This window comes from Lasioglossum baleicum, chromosome 15, assembly GCF_051020765.1.
Source record: "Lasioglossum baleicum chromosome 15, iyLasBale1, whole genome shotgun sequence".
Classification (NCBI taxonomy): Eukaryota; Metazoa; Arthropoda; class Insecta; order Hymenoptera; family Halictidae; genus Lasioglossum; species Lasioglossum baleicum.
Window position 1 is genome coordinate 9,300,070 of NC_134943.1, and position 21,648 is coordinate 9,321,717.

Genomic DNA, 21,648 nt, shown 5'->3' on the forward strand with positions numbered 1-21,648 from the left:
TCAGCACGAAAATGCGGGGACAACAGTCGGCCAGGTATTACGGTGCTAAGGCGAGCCACTCCATAAATTCGCCATGGTTTTTCACGATGGCTAAGCGGTCGGGGTACCTCTATCCGAGGTTGCCCCGTGGAAATTAAGGGAAACGGGTGGGCTGTCGCGTAGCAAATCGCGCGATTTTCCGTGAACCTCCCCTTGAGGATTATTGTATTGGGAAACGCACCATCAAGTACAATTTAATCTTCTCCGCCCTAACCACACGAAGACAGCCGACGAATATTCACTGCTGAGGGGTTGCGAAATTCCTCCCCTTTCACCCAAAATAAAATTATTATTATTAAGCTACAGTAGGAGAACAATTTCATCTAAATTTTTACATGAACAGCATCGTGATTGATATTAAACTGCATTGCTAGCACAGTGGTTAATAAAAGTCATACAGAATGGTCCTCCTGCCACATCTCCACAATTTTTGATAGCCTATTGATAATCCCAATTTCAGTGACCTTCTCAGCCCTAAGCACTTGGGTCTCAGCAGATAATCTCAGAAGAGAGCGTCAAGGCTTTACATGGGGATGTAATGCAGCGTTCCTAGGAAATACAGAAAGTACTTGACCAGAGAAAAGTCAGCATCTCGACAATAGGCGACACGAGCCACGCCCAAGTGCCGATGATCGACAAAACGATCCGATTTTCCTCGGCCCGGGGAAAACAGCGGCTTCGCAATGGGGCCAAGGGGGATTGAGGAAGGCGGCAAGGTGTTGCCGATGGGGTATCTGCGAGCTCTCCTTTTGCCACGAGTAAATTTGACGTTGGCCAAATAAACACATTGAGTGCCGGCGACGTTTGAAGTGGTCCCCGTTGACAGGACCGTGAACATCGGCCGCGATTGTTCCGCCGCTGGCTGGCGGCTTCCCTTTTACAGAGGGTCGTTTGCCCTCGTTTCCGACTCTCCTTTTTCATCCCCTCTCATAGTCGGTGTGTGACTCCTGTCGGGAAAATCAGGATCATTCTACGCGCGTTCCATCAGCAAAAGGAACGAGCTCACCTCAAAGGAGCCCGCTCACTATTATCTTCATTCTTCGGCCCCAAGTCCTTGCGGTGACTGCCGCGGAACTCCTCGATGCCATAGTCTTCGACACTTGTTGCCGAAGACGACTTTATGCGAGCCTGTCGAACATGCTTTCTAAAAAAATGTGGGGATGTTTTTTTTCAAAAGATTGTGATAGACTTTGGGAAGGGTTGCTCGAGCTTACTTCTGTGGGATAGAGAAAATAGCCAACGCCGAGTATAAGGGTATCCTGATTTTTCATTTCCGAAAAATCGATTTTTCTTTTTTTCCTAAAAATTCGCACAAAAACAACCTCGTACAGTCGCTGAGAAGAATAAGAGACCGCCGTTTGCCTTGAAATAAGGATGAGGACTATTTCAATCTGTATAAAATGTTATTTTAGTAAAAGATAAATAGCGGTCTCTAATTTTCATCAACCACCGAACAGTAAATAAGTCGGCTTACTTAAAATAATAAAGAATACAATTGAGTTGATTACTGAAGAATTTAATCATTTTCCGTAAACATACATAAGTAGACTGCGGATCTTTATGCAAAATAAAAAATGTTTGCATTGATTGCAAGACACAGAAGCGGAACAAAAATTTCTTTCTTCTTTTAATTATCTGATTACGCCTAAACCAATACGCTGATGTATTTAAATCTTTTTTATATGTCCATTGCTTCAAATTGTGCTTGTCTATTTTCATCGTAAATGCATAAATCCGCAGTCTATACACAAGCTTCATTTCGCTCTCCATTGGCTGCGCCAAAGTGATTTGAACGTTGTACAACGTTGTAAGCTGTTGGTGCCCCGATCCAGTGCACCATCGTCGATAAATAAAAAAAAAATGTTTAGACGATGACGTGCTCAATTTTAAAAGAAAAATTGAGTTAGTGTTAAAACTCGCCGATACCGGCTACCGGGATCTACGTTTCACCGTGAGTCTTTGAATGTATTTTCAGTGTTGTACGGTTGATGAATGTTTTTGAGCAAATGGGACAGGGGTGTGTACGCGGCTCATGAGACTTCAAGTGTTCGCTGAGGTGTGCATTCGTTACGAAGTGCTTCTGGCACGTATTGCACTTCTTCTCTTCTTCGTTGTCTTCTTCTAGATGCGTTCTCGTGTGCCTATCAACCTCGCCTACGTTGTCGAATTCCATGGAACAGACTCTGCAACTGAATTTCACGGCTCGTAGGATGCCTATCTGACTACCAGTTAAAGGATTTGGAACTGGGAATATTTTGTTGGTGTCGGTAATGCTGCACCTTAAGTCTTCTTTCTTCTTGTGAGAGTTTATGTGGTTCCTGAAAAAATATCTATCAGTCGCAAAGAATTCGCAAATATGGAATGTCTAGTAAAAGGGCGTATTTTACATATTGTAAAACAAGAAGACATAGAAACAACACGTTGCCCTCGTTGTATGGAAAAGTCCATTTCAGAAAATTTGTAATATACACCTTTCTTTCAGACATTAATTCAATTATTTTCTTTTTTGAAAACTACCTATAAGCTTGCTCGTTTCTAAAGGTTATGTTGCAGCTGACACAACGGTAGTCTTGCTGTTGAGGTACTTGTTGCGTTAAAGGCGGCGCAGTGACTTGTAAAATCGTGTTTTGCAGTTTAATCGCCGGGTGAACTATTAAACAGTGCTTCCTTACATCCTCCACCAATTTGAAGGTTTCTGTACACTGGTGGCATTTATAACGATTAACCGGATCCGAGCTAGAATGCAGCTTCATGTGTTTCTCGTAGGCTATTTGCGAGCTACATTCCGTTTGACACATATCACATATAAAATGGGTCTTGGTGTGGTTGTTCAGGGACTGTGACGATGAGAAGGCTTTTTTACATATGGTACAGGTGTTCTTCTCTCCTAGATTCTCCGATTTCTTTATCACATAGTACTTATCGCAGTGTTCACACTGGAAAGCTGGCTTCGAATCATAAATAGACTTCTTTAATTTACAACCACCCTTCGCGCAGACTGCCTTTCTAGTACTTTTCGGCGAAAACTGATCATTTTGGTCTATATCGTTCATAGTCTTAGATAGCTCTTGCTTCTCCTTCTTTAATTCTGCTAGTGTCATGAGTTTTTTCGATCTAGGACATGGTTTACCATGTATTTTGTCTATCTGTATACTTAGTCGGTACTGCTTCTTTCCCCTTTTTACAGTTTGGCATTCTGAATTTAAAAGAGCAGACCCGTTCATCGAAACTTCATTCTCTATACCCATCTTGTCCTTCCCATGCATCTCCTTTGCCTGTAAAACCATATTTCATAAGTATAATAAATATTTTTTTAATTACTTATTGACACTTAATATTACATAATAGCCTGTAGATAATGCGTCAACAAAGTAGTAGAATCATTTACATTTTTTATTAACTGAGTGCAAGGACTTTGCGGCGGTGTCACTAAACTGTGCGAATCGTTATCCAGCTTTTTATGCTTCACTGGTGGGGATGTGGTTGGCTCTTGCTCAAGCTCGTTGTCTGCCTTACGTTTCCTTTGTCCTTCTATAAAATTATTCGGGTTAGCGTTCGGATAAGATGTAGTCGCAGCTATTTACCTTCTACTTTATCAAAAATAGTAGGCACAGCATCGGGTTTCAGCTGCATTGAATTCGTGAAGCTTGTCTTCTCAAAATGCAACTTGCAGAGGTAGAGCGGCTTGTCTTTCTCTAGAATATCATTTAATTGACAATTCTTCAACCATTGATTTCTTTGACTGAAAAATGAAATAATGTTACTACTAAGTATGATTTACGTGAATAACAAATACTCACGCGAGGTCGTCGGGAAAAGGGAACAACGAAATATCGTTTCCATCGATTCTCGTATCCTGATTCGAAAGACAACCACGCGCCACACAAATCAACATTATATTCACCACAATTTCCTTTCAAATTAACCTGTTCCCTCATAAAATTCAACGATAATGCATGCGATAATGTCGGGAAAATAGAACGGGCAGACGAACCATAACCTAAAATCTGAGGTTTTCGTGCAGAACACGAGGTAGAATGGAAGAAAAACGTTTTTATGCAACGTTGTCTCGTATTTTCAGTGGACGAGACGAATCTGGTGCATCGAACAAGTCGAGAATGATTTACTAATGTTCATGCTACTGTAAAAAATTAAATTTTTGCATTGCCTGAAACGAGTGATGTTTATTTATTTACAATGTAATCGAACCGACAGTGTACAAGTACTTTTGTCCCTTTCTATGCAATTCTTATAACTCACCGCTGAAATCAGCTGAAATTTACAAACAACGGCAAAAAACTACTGTAAACACGCAATCACGCCGTCCGATGCAAGTGGCTGCACTGCTGCACACTGCACACCAGCGAATTTCTCACCAATCGCGATTTTCTCTCGCCGCTCCGTCTCGTCGATTGGTTATCCTTCTTTGTTCTTGCATATTGCAGCCGATAATGTCACAAAAACATAATTCGGATCAAAGTTGCACGAATTTGTTCGGAAACGGAAAACCGCAATATAAATTCTCCACGCGATGCAACCTTGCCGCAATTCCGACACGTACATTTACAATCAGTTATAAACATATATCTTCATAAAAATGTATATAAATAAGACGCATACATAAGTGTTCTTGTTAAAATATATTTATGAACTCTTTATTTAACTTATCGTGTACACATTGTATATTTCTGGACCTTACAGCTAATTTTTTAAAGACTTTGATATAGAAGTTGCGATTTCCATAATTTTGCTAGAAAGTACATAAATATTTTTTATTTCCGTGTCTAAATCTACTTTAGAGTCTATTATTTGATTGTTAGACTTTGGCGATTTTTCCACATGCCGTATTGGACTAGATGTACCACGATTGCCTGAAAAGTATATTTAAAATAAAAAATTTTCCGAATTTCCGGATTGATGATCTATTGTAAATTCTGTATTACGAACCTGTGTAATGTTTAGTTAAACTTCGGGGTGAAAATAATTTAGAGTATCGCGGAGAGACGGTTTTATTATTGCTAGGAGAGCTCGTTTTAGAACTTAAAGTAAGTCTTTTGGGTGTCATCCAATCAGTTGGTTTACTTTGTGTGCAATTAGTAAACAAAGAGGTTGATAACGATCTTTTAAGACTAGAAGATTTGTCTTTCTTGTATCTCACAAACAAGTGTTTGTACTTTCCTGAAAATTCATTTTCTATGATATTAGTATTTCACACATTACGTCAAGAACTGAATATTACCTTTCTCTGGGGACAAAAGTAATTTATTTATTGCGAGCTTTTCATCGTTTATAGATTCATTAAAACAAAATTCAAGCTTGGGTGCCTCACGCAATATTTTTTGACACATAGAATAGAAATCATCATTTTGTATGGTTAAGTGAAATGTCTTATCTGGTAAGCTGCTTTGTAGCTCACGCGAGGCATCAGCAACTGCTAATATAAAGTTCTGAAATTTTTCTTCCATGGATTTGATTAGTTTATTCTGCTCGGTAATTAGTGCTGCACAGTTTGACAAATCAGATAAGCTATCTATTTGTTGACAGCATTCTGTTTGTTTCAGTATTTCATTGAGCACTAGTAATAAAGAATAAAATCCTAGGCAGCCATTTACATACAATCCACTGCCCAGATGCTTTAAATAAAATATAGAATGAACTGTTCATTAGTTTGCTGATTATATATATTTTGTATTACTTAATTACCTTTGTATTATTATTAAAAACCTGTTGAATCACCTGAGCATCTATCTCTGGAAAATTATTTGCATTTAAAACTTCTGGATCGGTGAACAGACTAGAAACTGTATTAACTATCTTGCTACTGAGATTTTTCAAATTACGTAAGTAAGAATTTGTGTAATAAAGACTCGCAATGTTCGCATCGATATTTGCCTTCCACACTAAAAATTTAAATTTCTATAGATCCATAGCTATTATTCATTTCAAATCAATCTGTATTCAATACTATACAATCTATAATTTCCGTATCCTTAGAATCTGCTAATCGTTTTGTAATGTTTCGATTAACTGGAGCCACCTCTATACATTTTCTTATAATCTCTGTTGTTACAAACACAGCAGTCTGTAAATTTTTTAAGATACTACAATAATACCTAAAAAAAGATAGAATTTTGTACAATTTATAAAATAATGGAATGTGTAAAGTGAAATTAAACTTTACTGCTTGTAGTGTTTAAAGCTATTTATAGCTAATTTGGTTTCTTCAAAGAGCTTAGAGATAGTAGAGTCTCTTTCCAAATTTATATTAGTAATGTGTTTTCTGCTAATGTTGCTAGTAGCTCCTGTATCAGGAGCTTGCAACAATGTACTATCATCTACATAAAAAAAAAGTTCGTTACATAAACACATGAATAAACTGCATATGCTAAATTAGAATTTGTAGTACAATTATTTACAGTGTCTTGCAATGTAAGATCTGAGACTAATTTGTGATAACTTCCACATGATGTTTAGGAACCTCGTCCCTGCTGCCCGCATTATATGGATCATAAGTATTGATGGAAAATTCATATCTGCATTTTCTGCTGCTATAACATCTAAATATTCTTTCACCTTTAAACGATACTGTGTTTCGTCCCTTTTATTCAAGATTGGCCATGGAACAATTTTTTGAAACTTTTTCGGATCGTATATTGATAACAAATAATGTGAAATATGAATGAAACCTGCAGGGTTGGATTTATCAAACATCCCCTACAATTTTATTAAATTAAACACAAAATTAATCGTTAATCGCAATTGGTAATCAAATATTTTAGAAGCTTGCTATTGTAATCAACACAAAATACCTGTTTGAAATGTTTTGTGCATTCAAATGATGGTGGTATAGCTTGCATGAGGAGAAATACATTTTTATAAAAGGAAGCATCGATCGACATTTTTATCTTTGTTCTTATTTTATCTTAAATTACCGTAAAACTTCGGCTAATATATAAACGAACAAACCATATTTAAATTTCTTCATGTACCAGAGAGTATATCTCTGACAATACTGGATAACTGTGATAACACTAAACTGCACTAAACTAAATAAAGTGGCAGTTCGATTGTGGACACCTTTTCTCGTGCATGCGCGAGAAAACAGTAACGTATCCACTATTGGGTTGCAGAGCGGCCAGAGCCCTGAGGCTGCTATATTGGCGGGAATGTACCGAAATAATCTTACCGGACAAAAAGACTCCAGGACGTGTCCTACGAGTTACAAAATATACACAAATACACTTGTTATACATTCATTTTTCAGAATCAAATCATATAAATTTTTTTAAATTCTGCGGGGTGCTCAAGGAACCCCATTTTATCGAGAAGCTTACGTTACTGAGGCTGAAATCGCCGCGCATGCGCGAGAAAAGGTGTCCACAATCGAAGCAAAGCAAAGTGGGTTCTGCGTTCAGTTCTGTAAGTTCTGTTTCCTGCTAAAAATGATGTAGGTTCTGTTCCATACTATATAAAGATGATGTGAAATCGAAATCAAATAAAGGCATTCATAATAAGAGTTCTTTATATATATATATTGGTGTTCTTTCGCATCCTGTCGCAGTATTGCTTCATACAACCATAAAACCATAAAACATATATAGGATCTTTAATTTTTTCATATATTTAAAATGGATGACCTTGACGATCCACATATCCACATACATATATATATATGTATGTATGTATATATACTTCTCTATATATATAAGTGGACACCATTGACCAGATCAGTGGTTGACATTCCCATCTTCTTCTTTGGACCACAGGTTAAAGGAGAAAAATGAGCGCGCCAAATTTGAAACTTGTCAGATTCAACGTGTCACATGTACAATTGGAGATTCTTATACATTTAAAACGAGTTTGAATTTTCGGCTTTCCTATACACATACTATACCTATGCCGGGTCTAAAGTCTAAGGTCATTTGCGAAGCCTAATTCGAAATTCGTTCTGAGGCAATTTTAATTTTTCAAATATACGCGCCGCGCCGGTTTTCATGGTCGGGTCCATGATGGATTTACTTGCGAACGTATGCTGCGTATGCGCAGTGGGAACAGGTCCTGGAAAAGCGCCGTAGTTTGGCGTCTACAAGAGCGCGGTGCGGTGGGGCGTAGGAGTTTTAAAAAACGAGTGTTTCTGGGTGGAAGGCGGCGCCACTGGGTTGTGCCATAGCAACTCATCTCGGTGTCGTCGTGAAAGCTTTCAACACTATGAGCCAGTGAAGTGTATCCGTCGGGACAGTGGCGTGAAAATGGCGGTGTAAAAATGGCAGGACGTAGATCAACGTTGACAAATGCTGATTCCCTGTCGGGATCGGGGAACGGTGACCCGTTGAGAGAGCTGTTCGAGGCCTGCAAAACCGGAGACCTCCCGAGGGTAAAGGCGTTGGTTACATCGAAGACGGTCAATGCTCGAGACACTGCCGGACGCAAGTCCACCCCCCTGCATTTTGCAGCTGGTAAGCTCGTCGTTCCATGAGTTCTTTTTTCAATCTTACTTCTCCAAAGGAATCGAATTCGGGAACTGCAATTCTCCCTTGCAAGTCCCTCACGGTCGAGACACGATGTCCCAACGCCGTGTCGCAAACGTCGAGTACTGCGAACACTGACTTTCGAATGTTGTCATTCTATAGTTGTAAATAATTACTCCGATGCACTCGAACTTTTCAATCCCCAGACTGCAGATTCTTCGGATTCGTAGCAGAAATGAGCAGACACAATTTAAAACACTAGAATTTAAGAATTATTAAAACTATTTAAAAAAGTACGAATCTGGCTCCTGTCTTTCGCAATCGATGAAAAACATTTTTGTTTTCCATAAAGATCCTTTGTCTTTAATCGCATTTCTATTGCTGAAAAAATATTTTTGTGATTAATTGATTTTTTATGATTAAAACACAGGCTACGGTAGGAGGGACGTAGTAGAATTCCTGCTCTCTGCTGGAGCATCCATTCAAGCACGTGACGATGGTGGTTTGCATCCCTTGCATAATGCCTGTTCTTTTGGACACTCCGATGTGGTAAGACTTCTCCTGGAAGCAGGGGCTAATCCGAATACTAGGGACAATTGGAACTACACTCCTTTGCACGAAGCTGCCATTAAGGTATTTCTGCTACCAACTATGTCTCCTTTAATTTTTTAATACACTTCACAGTTTGCAGTTCATGTTTCGATCCTTTTTACAGGGTAAAATAGACGTTTGTATAGCTCTGCTGCAACATGGGGCAGATGCGAATATAAGGAACACAGAAGGGAAGACAGCTTTAGAGTTAGCAGATCCTGCGACTAAACCAGTATTAACAGGAGAATATAAGAAAGATGAATTGTTGGAGGCAGCAAGGTCAGGGAACGAGGAACGTCTCTTGCAGCTTCTGAATCCATTAAATGTAAACTGCCACGCGAGCGATGGCAGGAGATCGACGCCGTTGCATTTAGCTGCTGGGTATAATAGGTCCAGGGTGGTGCAAATTCTGCTGCAGAATGGTGCGGATGTTCATGCTAAAGATAAAGGGTAATTATTTTTAAAGCATTCATCTTGTGGAATTCAACAGGTTGTAATGTTTAACGCTATTTGTGTGTGTTACAGGGGTCTTGTTCCACTCCACAATGCCTGTTCTTACGGTCACTTTGAAGTGACCGAGGCGCTTCTTAAGCACGGTGCAGCTGTAAATGCGAGCGACTTGTGGGCGTTCACTCCGCTGCACGAAGCTGCTAGTAAATCCAGAGCTGAGGTGTGCTCGCTGCTTTTGAGCGAGGGTGCGGATCCAACTCAATTAAACTGCCACAGTAAAAGCGCCATTGACGTGGCCCCGACATTGGAACTGCAAGAACGATTAGCATGTACGTTGATCACCTTTTTTTCCTTTCTTGTGTTTGTTGAATTTAAAACAAACAAACGAACGAAAATAGTATACAGACGGAACATGACTTTGTTAGATACACTTTAATTGTAGACGAGTACAAGGGACACTGCCTCTTGGATGCCTGCAGGCAGGCAGATCTTACTAAGTTAAAAAAGTACCTGTCCCAAGAAGTTGTAAACTTTAAACACCCATATACTGGGGACACACCACTGCACTGTGCCGTTGCATCTCCCTATCCCAAGAGAAAACAAGTAATAGAATCATTGATTAGGAAAAACGCTGCCTTAAATGAGAAAAATAAAGACTTTCTAACGCCACTTCACGTGGCCACTGATCACTCTCATTACGATGCAATGGATGTGCTACTTAGACATAATGCTAAAGTCAATGCTTTAGATGGATTAGGGCAAACTGCACTACACAGGTACCGTTTCAACCGTATAAAATCGTTGCGCAAATGTTGTTCAGTTATACATTATTTATTCTCTCTCTAAAGAGCCGCTTGATTCATATATATACATATTTTTTTTCATATTAAAAAAATCTTGTTGTACAAACAGGTGCGTTAGAGAAGACAATGTGCAAGCTTGCAGAATATTGTTATCGTACAATGTTGATCCATCTATAGTATCGCTTCAGGGCTATACTGCGGCACAAGTAGCTGCAGAAAATGTCCTTAAAATACTACAAGGTTCGACTTCTAACTTGTCTCAATGCAGAAAGTATTTTTGTAACCAAAGAATGTTCCCGTTCTCATTTTTGTTTTCTAGATCCACCGAGCTCGACGGACGACGCCGAGGCCCAGCTCTTGGAGGCAAGCAAATCCGGCGATTTAGCGGCGGTCGAACGAATTTTGCAAACAAACCCGCATGCCGTTAATTGCCGCGACTTGGATGGTAGGCACTCCACGCCGCTGCACTTTGCAGCGGGATTTAACAGAGTGCCTGTAGTCGAATATTTATTGGCACATGGAGCAGACGTACACGCCAAAGATAAAGGGTAAATATTCACAAAACACTTCTCTATACTATGTATTTAGATCAATTAGTGAGAATTAGTTTAAATCAATGCAATATTTAATAACACCAACATTTTATGCTTTCAGTGGACTGGTTCCCTTACACAATGCCTGCTCTTACGGTCATTACGAGGTAACGGAATTGTTAGTAAAACATGGTGCATCGGTGAACGTTGCCGACCTGTGGAAGTTCACTCCGCTCCACGAGGCTGCTGCCAAAGGAAAGTACGAGATAGTTCGATTGTTATTGAGACACGGTGCGGACGCCACCAAAAAGAACAGAGACGGCGCGACCCCGTTGGATTTAGTCAGAGACGGTGACCAAGACGTGGCGGACTTGTTGCGAGGCAACAGTGCTCTTCTAGATGCTGCGAAGAAAGGCAATCTGGCCAGAGTGCAACGACTAGTTACCCAAGATAATATCAATTGCAGGGACGCACAGGGTCGCAACAGTACTCCGTTACACTTAGCCGGTGAGTTGCATCGCGCTTAACTCTCGCTATAATCATTAGAGGTGTGCAAGAATCCGAGAATGTTGGGTACCCGATGGTCGAGACGAGTCGGACTCTCGCACACTTGTAATAATCATGCATTCTAATTGACCATATTTTAATGCAGCGGGATACAATAACTTGGAAGTAGCAGAATTTTTGCTAGAACGTGGAGCCGACGTGAACGCTCAGGACAAGGGGGGATTGATACCATTGCACAATGCTTCGAGTTACGGTCACTTGGACATCGCTGCGTTACTGATTAAGTATAACACTGTGGTGAACGCGACTGATAAATGGGGATTCACACCGCTTCACGAGGCAGCGCAGAAGGGAAGGACGCAACTGTGTGCTCTTTTACTAGCCCACGGCGCGGATCCTTTCTTGAAAAACCAAGAGGGACAGACGCCTGTGGATCTAGCTAGCGCCGATGACGTGAGATGCTTGTTGCAAGATGCTATGGCTACGCAACAAGTTGTACCTTCGGTGCCATCGGGCAACGGAGGCGTGGGAGTAGCCATTAACTTGAGTGGTAATGGTAATAACACTATTAACAGTAGGCCGCCTAGTATCGTTGCAGGTAAACAGATTTTTAAATGCAATATCCACTGCTTGGTGAGCTCATCTCTTCACTGATTGATCTTTATTCAGTTCCAGTTACGCCGCCACCGCCGCTCACCCAAGAAACCGTCATCATGCCTTCGGGAACGGCAATGACTCTCTGTGTACCTCTTGCTAGACCATCTTCTTGCTTGAGCCCGATGCCACCATCCGAAACGTGCTCCGACAGGGACTCTAAAGATCCGAAAGACAATACGAACATTACCACCGTGGCTGGTTTCCTTCAGAGCCTCGGTTTAGAGCACTTGTTAGAATTGTTCGAACGGGAACAGATCACGCTGGACATTCTGGCAGAGATGGGACACGAGGATCTAAAGCAAGTCGGCGTCTCCGCGTACGGATACAGGCATAAGCTGATCAAGGGAATGGAGAAACTTCTAAACACCACTGCTGGCACTCCTTGGCAGCCGACTTTGACACCTGGAACGCTTTTGGTGGATTTGCTGGCGGAGGACAAGGAATTTTTAGCGGTCGAAGAAGAGATGCAAAGTACTATTAGACAACATAGAGACAATGGTCACTCCGGTGGCATATTTTCGAGATACAACATAGTTAGGGTATGTTCGCGTCGGTCAATTGAGAGATACATGTGTTGGACGTAGGTTGAGGATAAATTTTTCTGTAAAATAGATACAAAAAGTGCAAAATCGCAAACTGTGGGAGCGTTACGCGCACAGGAGACAGGAAGTGGCGGAGGAAGTCGGCGCTGCGGCACCCTCTTCTCCTGGCACCACTTCCAGGACCACTCCTGGCTCGACCTTGCCCCAGGCGAACGAAAGGATGCTGTTCCATGGCAGTCCATTTATCAATGCCATTGTTCAGAAAGGATTCGACGAGCGACACGCTTACATCGGCGGCATGTTCGGCGCTGGAATTTATTTTGCCGAGCACAGCAGTAAAAGTAATCAATACGTTTACGGAATATGCGGGGGCACTGGATGTCCAGCTCATAAGGACAGGAGTTGTTACATTTGCCACAGGTGAGTACACAACGACATTGGCGCAGTGGGACTCAGTAAGGAGCTTTACAGAGTCGTACTGCATCCAAAAACTTAAAATATGCGAATGATGCTCTACTTTGCAATGTTCACCGGTTGTAGACACCTGTTACTCTGTCGCGTCACGCTGGGCAAATCATTTTTGCAATTCTCCGCGATGAAGATGGCTCACGCGCCGCCCGGTCATCACAGTGTGATGGGCAGGCCGTCGCAAGGTGGCTTGGTTTTCCCGGAGTACGTGGTCTACAGAGGTGAACAAGCATATCCGGAATACCTGATCACCTATCAGATCGCGAGGCCTCAGCCGGAGAGCGGAGGAAGCGAAAGTGTCGAGGAACGGTGATCGGAAGAGTCCAGCCCTGCGGCAAGATTGCGAAGTCTCTGCTGCTGCCAGAGACCTCGAACATGTAACACACTGTCTTAATCGTACAACGACACACGTGTATTACATTCACTACAGGGGTGTCGATCATCAAAAATATTCGTTCGTCGCAAAAAACATTCAGATAGGGTACTCTTCCTTTAATGATTCCTGTAACGATTAGAAATTTTTTAGGGAAACTGTTTTTAGCCGGGACTGACCGAGACACGTGACCGCAGAGTGAAACGATTCTAATTTGATTTCGATTTTCCAATCGATTCTTCCATTTGCTTTTCTTTTTAATTGTTTTGCACCGAAGCATGAAGGTCACTTTAATGAATCTATTACGCAGCGATAAGCAATTAGCTGTATCTGTTGGGTCTGTTCATTTAAAGTTCAAAGAAGACAATTGATAGGACATTTAATTTTTAGCATTTATTTGTGATAACGTAATGGTCCGATTCGACCACGCAATCATACACGACTGATTATTGATGTATATTAACTACGGTGTATATATTATATCAGCATGAATTAGAATATCAAAGACCAGCATGATTTTTTATGTGAATCGATAAATGTTTATCTCTATTCGCGGAGAATCATGATACGTATGTAGGATTTATGATAGGATTAATGGTCATTATGACCGAGATTAACAATACTGTTGTCATCGTTGCACACATATTATGTATGCAGAAGTAATTATAATAACTGCTAGTTATTATGCCTAAATTGTCATCGGATTACGCACAGTGTGTTATGGTGTGTATTTCGATGGAAGGACATCTTTTTGGACGGAAGACATGAATATTTCTACGTCAGTGTCAATTTTGAATTAAATAATTATGCTGGTTAGAAGTAACTGCTCTAATCATATGCGTTACAGGTAAAGTCTGTGGGGGAAATATTTAATTTTTAAATAACTGTCCGATGAACCAAAATGAAAATTGATTCACACAACGAATGGTATTATATTTAGTATTTATATCGTTCTTGCGGAGCTTCTATCATCACACGTCACGGAGATTACGAATTTTCATTTGAATTCGACTTGTTGGACTTTACCTCTAACATGTATATACGTACGCGAGTATTTTATATATATTCGGTTGATATAGAGATCAGGCATAGAATATAATTCATTCATGTTGACGATATTATCAACAGGGTTCCTATAAGCTCGTAGTAATTTTTGAATACTGTACATATTAACTATACATTTTATTGTACGTATATTTTTCTTTTTCAACGAAACACGCTGATTGGTTATCATTAGCCAATTATATATACTTTCATGCGAGTTGTGATTTGGTTTCTCTCAGGTCATACAGTCTAATCGCAAGCATACTTTCATCTTTTAAAATAGACAACGAAGTCATTTCTTTTTTTTTCAACGTACCACTAATTAACGATAAGAAAGTGGGTTTAATGTATAGATCATGCAAAGCAATTTCATCATAATCGAAAGTATTCCGTTACGCGAAGCAATCACGGTCATCGCGATGATGCTCTACGAATAGAAAATCATTCTCCTTATTTATTGCTTTAGCTGAAGCGCGATGTTTCGAAAAAAGAAAAAAAATATAACAGAAGTAATATTGCTTCGAACGATTCGCGGCGTTTTATTGTTTATATGCGTATACATCGGGCAATGAAGCCACTAATAACTCAATCAACAAGAGAAAAAAAAGAAACGAATAGAAAGAAGAGTATGCGACTACATAATTGTACGAGTGTCCGAGGGAAACGAATGGTTTTCAAATATTATCTCGGCGCACTCCCATAATTATTTAGGTGGCGGTTTTATTTATGGGTGTATATATCAAGTATGTGTTCGTTAAGCGAGTGCTCAAGATGATGCAACAAAAATCCGACATTCGTTCAATTCCGTCACACACGAAAATACACACACACACACACACATACACACACTGAAGATAGAGAGAAAAGAAAAAGCGAACCAAAATGAACTAACACAGACGAGAACACAAAAAAGATCTGTCCTGGCGTTGGTTGCATTTAAAGCCGAGACAGTCAATCGAGCGTGTTCAATCATTATGATTTAACTGTAAGAAGACGAAAAAAAAATTGACTGATTGAAAGAAGAATAAGAAGAGAGGAAAAAAGAAATTCTTTTTATCGTTACGTCCGATCTTTAAACTTTATTTTGTCGTCTCCTCGCCTTGCGATTAATTTCTCTCGTAAAAATCGTTGTTCCAATAAATTGTGCGATAACGATACGGATACGCGCGGCAGAACGGTCCGGTACAAGTTTGTTTGTTCGAACGATACACAACAGGCTAAAAAATTTAATTGAGTGGACATTGTCCTTCATGCGACGATGCCTTCACGTTCTCCTCCCCCTCGACGAATGGGAGGGTATCAAGTTTTAGGTATTTGTAATCTTTCGTGTGACAATGGACTTAACGGAGCACGCTAGAATATAATAGACATCTTCGCCTTGAGGGAACATGGCGGCGTCTCGTGTTACCTGGCGAGTACTCGTTTGTACCTGTGTTTCTATCCCGCCCGCACCTCCGCACCAGCAATAAGCTACAAAGAGTAAACCGAATTTCTTTGAATGACCGACGATCGTAGAGCAACTCGTACTGTTTACAAATTCTTATCAGCCAAACGTTACTTTTATGGCGCAACCGGTTCATATATAAACCACCGATAAACGTAATTTTCGGATTCGGCGACAAACATTATAAATTAGCCCGTCTGTTTCTTTAACGTTCCACTTCGTTCCATGATTTACGGTTGCTTGTGTACAGGGCTATCGAAAGAGCAAAATCCTGGGGGCTTGGTCCTGTCGTTAATGTGATTAATAATTACTTGTGTTGACGCATCCCTGTTGTGATTTTCAATCCAGGTCTTCCTTTACTTCGAATCAGTCGATTTACTCGGGATACTTGCAAATAAACAGTACACTGTACTTGAATGACATCTTGTACTGTTCTTTCATTATCCTTGAGTAAAGCTGTTACGCACCCGTAATTCTACAAACGACAGAAATGATCGATCCGATCGTGGCTTAAAATCTTCGAAGATTGTCGCCGTTCATACAGGGTGTCCCAGTTTTTAGCGTACACTATAAGAATAAAGAGAAATATACAAATACAGACTATCAAATACTGTATTAAAAATAAGTCGTGCCGAACATAGGGAGCGATTGTGGATTATTTTCTTATTCGGTACCACGCAAGAATAGACCGTCGGTTTATCATACAATTCTAAATGTTATCCGCAATTATAAATGCAGAACTGACCGTCTACAGAAAATAGAATCTATCGCATTAGAGTCCGCAGATATCCCCAACATATTACACTACAATAACGATGAGTAGACTCGCGATTTCAAACGGAATTTACCAACGACACGAATGTCACTCGTCTCCGCTATTTCTTTTCTATTACAAATCTACCAAAGATAAAGAAGACCCAATCATAATTGCCGCGAAGGAATTAAAATAGCAAGGGGTTGGTTCAGGCATCCGAGATCCAATGTTTACACAACATGCTTCTATTTATGGGACGCGAAGTTTGGAAGAAAACTGGAACACCCGTTGTCCCTCGTAACTCAGAATTATCATATAATTTTTATCAAGATGACAATGCCTAATGACGTGTTTATTTTATTATTCGCATGAAAGCATGCGTCGGGGAAGTGACCGCTGAAAAGGCGGCCACTTTCGCGCGGCTCCGTTCATACATTGTGATCAGCGCGTGTCGATAGTTGTACGGAAGAAATCGGTAATTAAAAATTCAGGTAAAAACCGGCCGATCGTTCCCTTTTCTCGATTCCTATTAACTTCTGGCCCGCGAATCGAGTTTGTCGCCAGCACCATGTTAAGAATGCGTCCACGTGGGCCCCGGCGACCGCCGATTGGTCGACGGCCGGGAATCACGTGAAGCACACGAGGCTGCGGTCGGCGCATGCGCCGAGGGACGCGCGCCGGCTTGTCGGCGACGTATGGTCGGATGACACTTGCGCCGGTGTTCTCAGACTCAGACTGTCTCAGACGCAGTCGGACGGACGAGGAGGTCAGATCGGGCGATTCGCGCCGGCGACTAGCCAAGAGGGTACTTCGTTAAAACCTTCTTGCGTCTAACTCGACGGTAAACTAGTCCGTAAGTGTCCGTAACCGACGACAGAATGAACAGCCGATGAACCTCGTCGGCGATACATATACTGAACCGTTTCATCCGCCACGCGAGCGAAATAAGGAGACCCGTCCATCCTTTACGCTCGCACGCCGGTTTCATGATTTCGCACGCGCTCGATACCACCCCCCGACACGGAATTCTCTAGTGCTCAAATCCCGAAGATCGAAGACTCTCTTAATCACTGGTGATCTCAAAGTTCATCCCGTGTAAGGCAGCGTTTGTGCCGTTCGGAGCAACGTGACACGAGATTGCATCTTCCCATTCACCGGAGTCAAACAAATACGTGAGTAACCAAAGCTTTATTCGTCGTCACCACAACTGCCAATATCTACATGATCAGTCGTTTCTATCTCCTCGATATCGACTTGTATTGTGGCGAGTTCGTTCGGCAATATCGTTGTATTTTTATTGGGCTCAGTGTTGCCGATACGTGCTTGCCATCTGCAGACCTTTTTCATTCATGCCACTGCAATGTTAGCCCTTAACGGTCCACGAGTATTTCAAGTTCACTTACCGCTGGCGCTCGAGATTTTTTATGCCAAGTATAGAACAAAAGCAATCGGACAGATAATAGAATAATTTTATTGTTGCCGAACTTTTTTCATTCATGCCATTGCAGTCTTCGAATGTAAAAGGTCTTTCGCATGTTCCTGTTTGAATTCTAACGACTTTGTTCGGGTTATATTTTATTCGATGTATTGTTGCTGATATATGTTCGTAATCCAGACATTTTTCATTCATGCCACTCCAATATTCAAATTAATCGAATGAATTTCCTTGTTTGAATCCTGCCGACTTCATTCAAGAATTGTTACATGTTTTATATCGTATGTTTGTTCGGGCTTGTCACTCCAATGGTAAAATTTGAAAGATTGCATTTCCTCGTTTGAATCCTGGTGATTCGATTCGTTAATTGTTATGTTCATTCGGGATCAATTGTTGGCAAGCCGGTCATCTACAGAGCAGATTAACAATGGATAAAACTAGCAATTCATGACAGGCAACCTCCTTGTAAATAGCTCGAAAACTCACTAGCCCCGTCCGCATGTTAACCCTCGATCGATCTGCATTGGAATCTGTGCACGCGACCCAGGGAACGCATTCGTCGCGCATCTGCAACAATTTCTTATGTAACCGAGACGGGTTACACAATTAGTTGCAGCACTATGCAGCTATAACTCGCGATAAAGTTCATTTATAGTCCCGACGCTGGTATTATCATCTGCGCGAAGCAGACCCCTTTGTTTACAAACAAACTGCGCGCGATAACGTTCACACAGAATGTCGCGAATGCCGTGCTACGTATGCTACCCCTGACAAAAAGGCCCTGGCATATATGTAGTAATAACCGTCATTGAAATCATTTCACCAACTGTAACCGACTTCTTTACCGAAATGAGTATATCAACCCTCGAGTACTGCAGCGCCTCCTCGTGCAAGTTTAAACTATTTACATATAATAATTTCCATCTAGTTTCCAAACAGTGTAGTGCATAATTTCGAGGCAAAGAAAGTTTTTAATCAATTCTAATGTAGTAAGTAATGCAATGGAGAGTCGGAGCAGAAATTCAATTGAACCCCATGCACTTACTTCTTGGTGTATAATTTCCTAGAGAAGAGAATGTCCAGTTAGAAAATACGGAACAGGGGTAATTTATTCGTAATAATTTTCATTGAGCACGTGCCAGGAGTGGGGGAAGAGAAGTACCTCCGATCGAATGAATAGTTCGTCGAGGAATTTTCGCGCGCTGTCAGCGCGAACGAAAGAAATATGCAAATGGGGAACGGAAGGGATGAAACGAAAATTCCAACAATGCTTTGCACGGTTATCTACGTGTTTCAGCGAAGCGCTCGTTTTATCGTGGAATAAAGAAAAAGAAAACACCGACTCCCGGTCGTCCGATTAGATGCTTATGGGCGGGAAGAGTGTTATTAGTAGCGTTATTGTTTAATCTCTCGGTGGCTTTTGAATGATGCGAACGGCGGACCGATTAACGGGCTCCTGACCTCACGACACACCACCGGGAACAATAAATAAATATTGCTAGCAACTCGATCGTGTCCCAGCTCTTCCAACGGGCGATGCTAGTTATTTTTAACGGCGGACCGTAATAAAACTGATTCCTTCTAACGCTCTGACATCCAGTATACGGTTCACTGGTTGATTAGCGTAGTAGTTTATCTTTATAGTTCGAACGTATTGCCAACTTACAATGTCGTCGACGACTTGGCGCGCCTTGATCTTTTTCACGCTGCCTCTAAAAATATTGCTATAAATTATTCAATGCTCCAGAAATAGCGATCAATTATTTCTTCACCTCGTATCGATCGTAGATCGTAAGCTGCGTATTTTTTTTTTGCGTTTCAACAAAAACTCTAAAAATATCGTAAATTATTCCATGCACCAGACATGCTAATCCATTCTCTGCATACCGGTCGTAGATCGTAGACTGCGAATTTTTTAAAGTTTCGCAAAAACTGACAGATGGAGCAAGAAGCAGTAAAAGCAGGAATTTGAAAAAAATGATTTTGGGAATATATTTTTTCCGCTGGGCTGGTTTATCGCGATCGATGTAGGGACCCTAGCAGCAGATAACAATGGCGAGAGTGCAGGGGATTATAAGTTACGACCACTTGAAAACAGCCTGTGTCGAGGATTTTTGTCGATCTTTTATTTTGGAGCGCATTCGAGCACAGAGGGTAACATGCAAAGTAACGCTGGTAATGTCTCCAATGAGTCGTGTCCGAGGCCTGTTCCTGGCAGATTTCTTCTCATAACCGGCTTGACTGCTCTCTTAAAATACATTTTGCTCGTTTTTAAGTGCGCGTGCCCGCTTGTTCTCCGGCCTCCGCACAAGTACGCGTTTTCCGGTCACTCGTCTTTCGCGGACGCCTACTCGACCTGGTCGACACACTCGACGAATTGTTTGCACGTGCAATTCCCACGCGTAACAGACTGCGCGTGCAACTTCCGGAGAAAGCTTCGCGAAAAGCCGCTTTTCTCGATTCCGTCTTTGCCCATTCACAGTCCAACGTACAAATTCATTCACGCTGTCGCACTCGTCGCGCAAAAATAATTAACATAGGAGAATGTAGAAATTAATTTGCAATTCACGACGAGACTGCGGATTATATGCATTTATAATAAGAATAAATGGATTATTCAATACTAAATGCTAAATATAACGTATTATTTCCAGCTTAAGTAATAGACTGCACCTATTGCATAAGTGCATAAAATCCGCAGTCTAGTAATAGCAAGGTGTCGGAATGTTCGTCAGTTTTCCTGCCCGATTCGAACAAATAAGGAATGGTATCCACCATGTTCCGGAAATGCATTTCTGCCGCATCGAACAAGTGCACTCGGAGGATTGTCGGGCGATTTGTCCCGGTGAACGTACCGAACGATAGTTTGTTGCCCCGTCGTCGGCTTACATAACATCGGGCCGTTTGAAAAAGCGTGTGTTGTGAACTGTTTAGTTTCGGCAGCCACGCCGACACGTGACTCACTAATGGCTGTTATGTCACGGCTTTTGAATACGCCGCGCCGCGCCGCGCCGGTCCCAGCAGCCTGGGAATTACGCAATGCCAGTCCGAATGGGGTAGATCAGTGATGCCCTTCGGAATCTATTTTAGCCCATCATTACTTAACCTTTTCTGGCCCACTGCTCCCTTCGCAGAGCTCCTCGTATTCGACGATCTTTCTTAAAGCAAAGTCACCAGGAATTCAAATGTAAACATGGATCTCCCTAGATCTCCTCAGGGCTCCGCTTATGAGAAACTGGGCCGCAACCGGTTCAGTGAATTGCTCTGCTCTTTATACAGAAAATCTACCGACAGAGAAATCGTTCGAAATTCTGTAGAAAATGTCAAGATTTACCGCGATTCAAATGTGAAAATAGATATGTATCCCGAAATTTGTCACAAGGGAAAGTACGGCATCTGTTTAGGTACTTTGTGATTGGAGAGCAAAGTGGTCGCGATAAAAATGATCGCGGTCAAGATCCGTTGAAATTATTTACCACAATGCATATTTACTTGCACGGTCACGTTGCCTGATTTATCTAACATTGGCTATCTGCGTAT

The 21,648-nt window shown here is 41.4% G+C and overlaps 4 protein-coding genes and 1 long non-coding RNA gene across 10 annotated transcripts in view; 2 read left to right on the forward strand and 3 right to left on the reverse strand.

Annotated features, from left to right (window-relative positions):
* Positions 1-1,419: 1,419 nt before the first annotated feature.
* On the reverse strand, positions 1,420-4,301 carry LOC143216163 (uncharacterized). Of its 2 annotated transcripts, none has more exons than XM_076439001.1 (5): positions 3,840-4,301; positions 3,624-3,734; positions 3,428-3,570; positions 2,557-3,314; positions 1,420-2,357 (listed from the first exon to the last, which is right to left on the reverse strand). In XM_076439001.1, exons 1-5 carry the CDS (start codon positions 3,880-3,882, stop codon positions 1,979-1,981), a joined length of 1,434 nt encoding a protein of 477 aa, XP_076295116.1. In that variant the 5' UTR covers positions 3,883-4,301; the 3' UTR covers positions 1,420-1,978. The 2 variants fall into 2 exon arrangements, with proteins under 2 accessions (XP_076295116.1, XP_076295115.1); XM_076439000.1 differs by having other exon boundaries at positions 1,423-2,357; positions 3,624-3,781.
* A 359-nt stretch (positions 4,302-4,660) lies between these two features.
* On the reverse strand, positions 4,661-7,143 carry LOC143216162 (uncharacterized). Of its 2 annotated transcripts, XM_076438999.1 has the most exons (9): positions 6,849-7,143; positions 6,456-6,753; positions 6,221-6,374; positions 6,010-6,152; positions 5,880-5,939; positions 5,743-5,789; positions 5,279-5,672; positions 4,987-5,217; positions 4,661-4,910 (listed from the first exon to the last, which is right to left on the reverse strand). In XM_076438999.1, exons 1-9 carry the CDS (start codon positions 6,936-6,938, stop codon positions 4,741-4,743), a joined length of 1,587 nt encoding a protein of 528 aa, XP_076295114.1. In that variant the 5' UTR covers positions 6,939-7,143; the 3' UTR covers positions 4,661-4,740. The 2 variants fall into 2 exon arrangements, with proteins under 2 accessions (XP_076295114.1, XP_076295113.1); XM_076438998.1 differs by having other exon boundaries at positions 5,743-5,939.
* Positions 7,144-8,132: 989 nt separating this feature from the next.
* Positions 8,133-13,809, forward strand: Tnks (tankyrase). Of its 2 annotated transcripts, XM_076439030.1 has the most exons (12): positions 8,133-8,495; positions 8,938-9,140; positions 9,223-9,548; positions 9,624-9,877; positions 9,991-10,324; positions 10,461-10,591; positions 10,671-10,899; positions 11,006-11,391; positions 11,537-11,989; positions 12,061-12,587; positions 12,661-13,010; positions 13,131-13,809. In XM_076439030.1, exons 1-12 carry the CDS (start codon positions 8,303-8,305, stop codon positions 13,369-13,371), a joined length of 3,627 nt encoding a protein of 1,208 aa, XP_076295145.1. In that variant the 5' UTR covers positions 8,133-8,302; the 3' UTR covers positions 13,372-13,809. The 2 variants fall into 2 exon arrangements, with proteins under 2 accessions (XP_076295145.1, XP_076295146.1); XM_076439031.1 differs by lacking the exons at positions 9,991-10,324; positions 10,461-10,591 and having other exon boundaries at positions 8,135-8,495.
* Positions 13,810-16,503: 2,694 nt separating this feature from the next.
* Positions 16,504-21,648, forward strand: part of Gbs-70e (Glycogen binding subunit 70E) — a 33,270-nt gene continuing 28,125 nt past the window's right edge. For all 3 annotated transcript variants that reach the window (XM_076439068.1, XM_076439070.1, XM_076439071.1), the window contains exon 1: positions 16,504-17,845. The gene's annotated coding sequence lies outside the window, so the exon portion shown is untranslated. The remainder of the gene's footprint in view (positions 17,846-21,648) is intronic.
* LOC143216222 (uncharacterized) lies at positions 17,896-19,372 on the reverse strand. Its single transcript, XR_013010527.1, has 2 exons — positions 18,595-19,372; positions 17,896-18,517 (listed from the first exon to the last, which is right to left on the reverse strand). It is a non-coding gene; the product is annotated as an uncharacterized LOC143216222 (long non-coding RNA).

Coding starts and splice junctions, on each gene's coding strand:
- LOC143216163 (XM_076439000.1), bottom strand. CDS start 3,934: ATGTTGATTTGTGTGGCGCGTGGTTGTCTTTCGAATCAGGATACGAGA. Junction 3,571..3,623: donor TATTTTTGATAAAGTAGAAG/GTAAATAGCTGC, acceptor ATAATTTTATAG/AAGGACAAAGGAAACGTAAG. Junction 3,315..3,427: donor GCACTCAGTTAATAAAAAAT/GTAAATGATTCT, acceptor ATGGTTTTACAG/GCAAAGGAGATGCATGGGAA.
- Tnks (XM_076439030.1), top strand. CDS start 8,303: ATGGCAGGACGTAGATCAACGTTGACAAATGCTGATTCCCTGTCGGGA. Junction 8,496..8,937: donor CCCCCTGCATTTTGCAGCTG/GTAAGCTCGTCG, acceptor ATTAAAACACAG/GCTACGGTAGGAGGGACGTA. Junction 11,990..12,060: donor GCCGCCTAGTATCGTTGCAG/GTAAACAGATTT, acceptor ATCTTTATTCAG/TTCCAGTTACGCCGCCACCG.
- LOC143216162 (XM_076438998.1), bottom strand. CDS start 6,938: ATGTCGATCGATGCTTCCTTTTATAAAAATGTATTTCTCCTCATGCAA. Junction 6,153..6,220: donor AGCTTTAAACACTACAAGCA/GTAAAGTTTAAT, acceptor ATCTTTTTTTAG/GTATTATTGTAGTATCTTAA. Junction 4,911..4,986: donor TTTAACTAAACATTACACAG/GTTCGTAATACA, acceptor TATACTTTTCAG/GCAATCGTGGTACATCTAGT.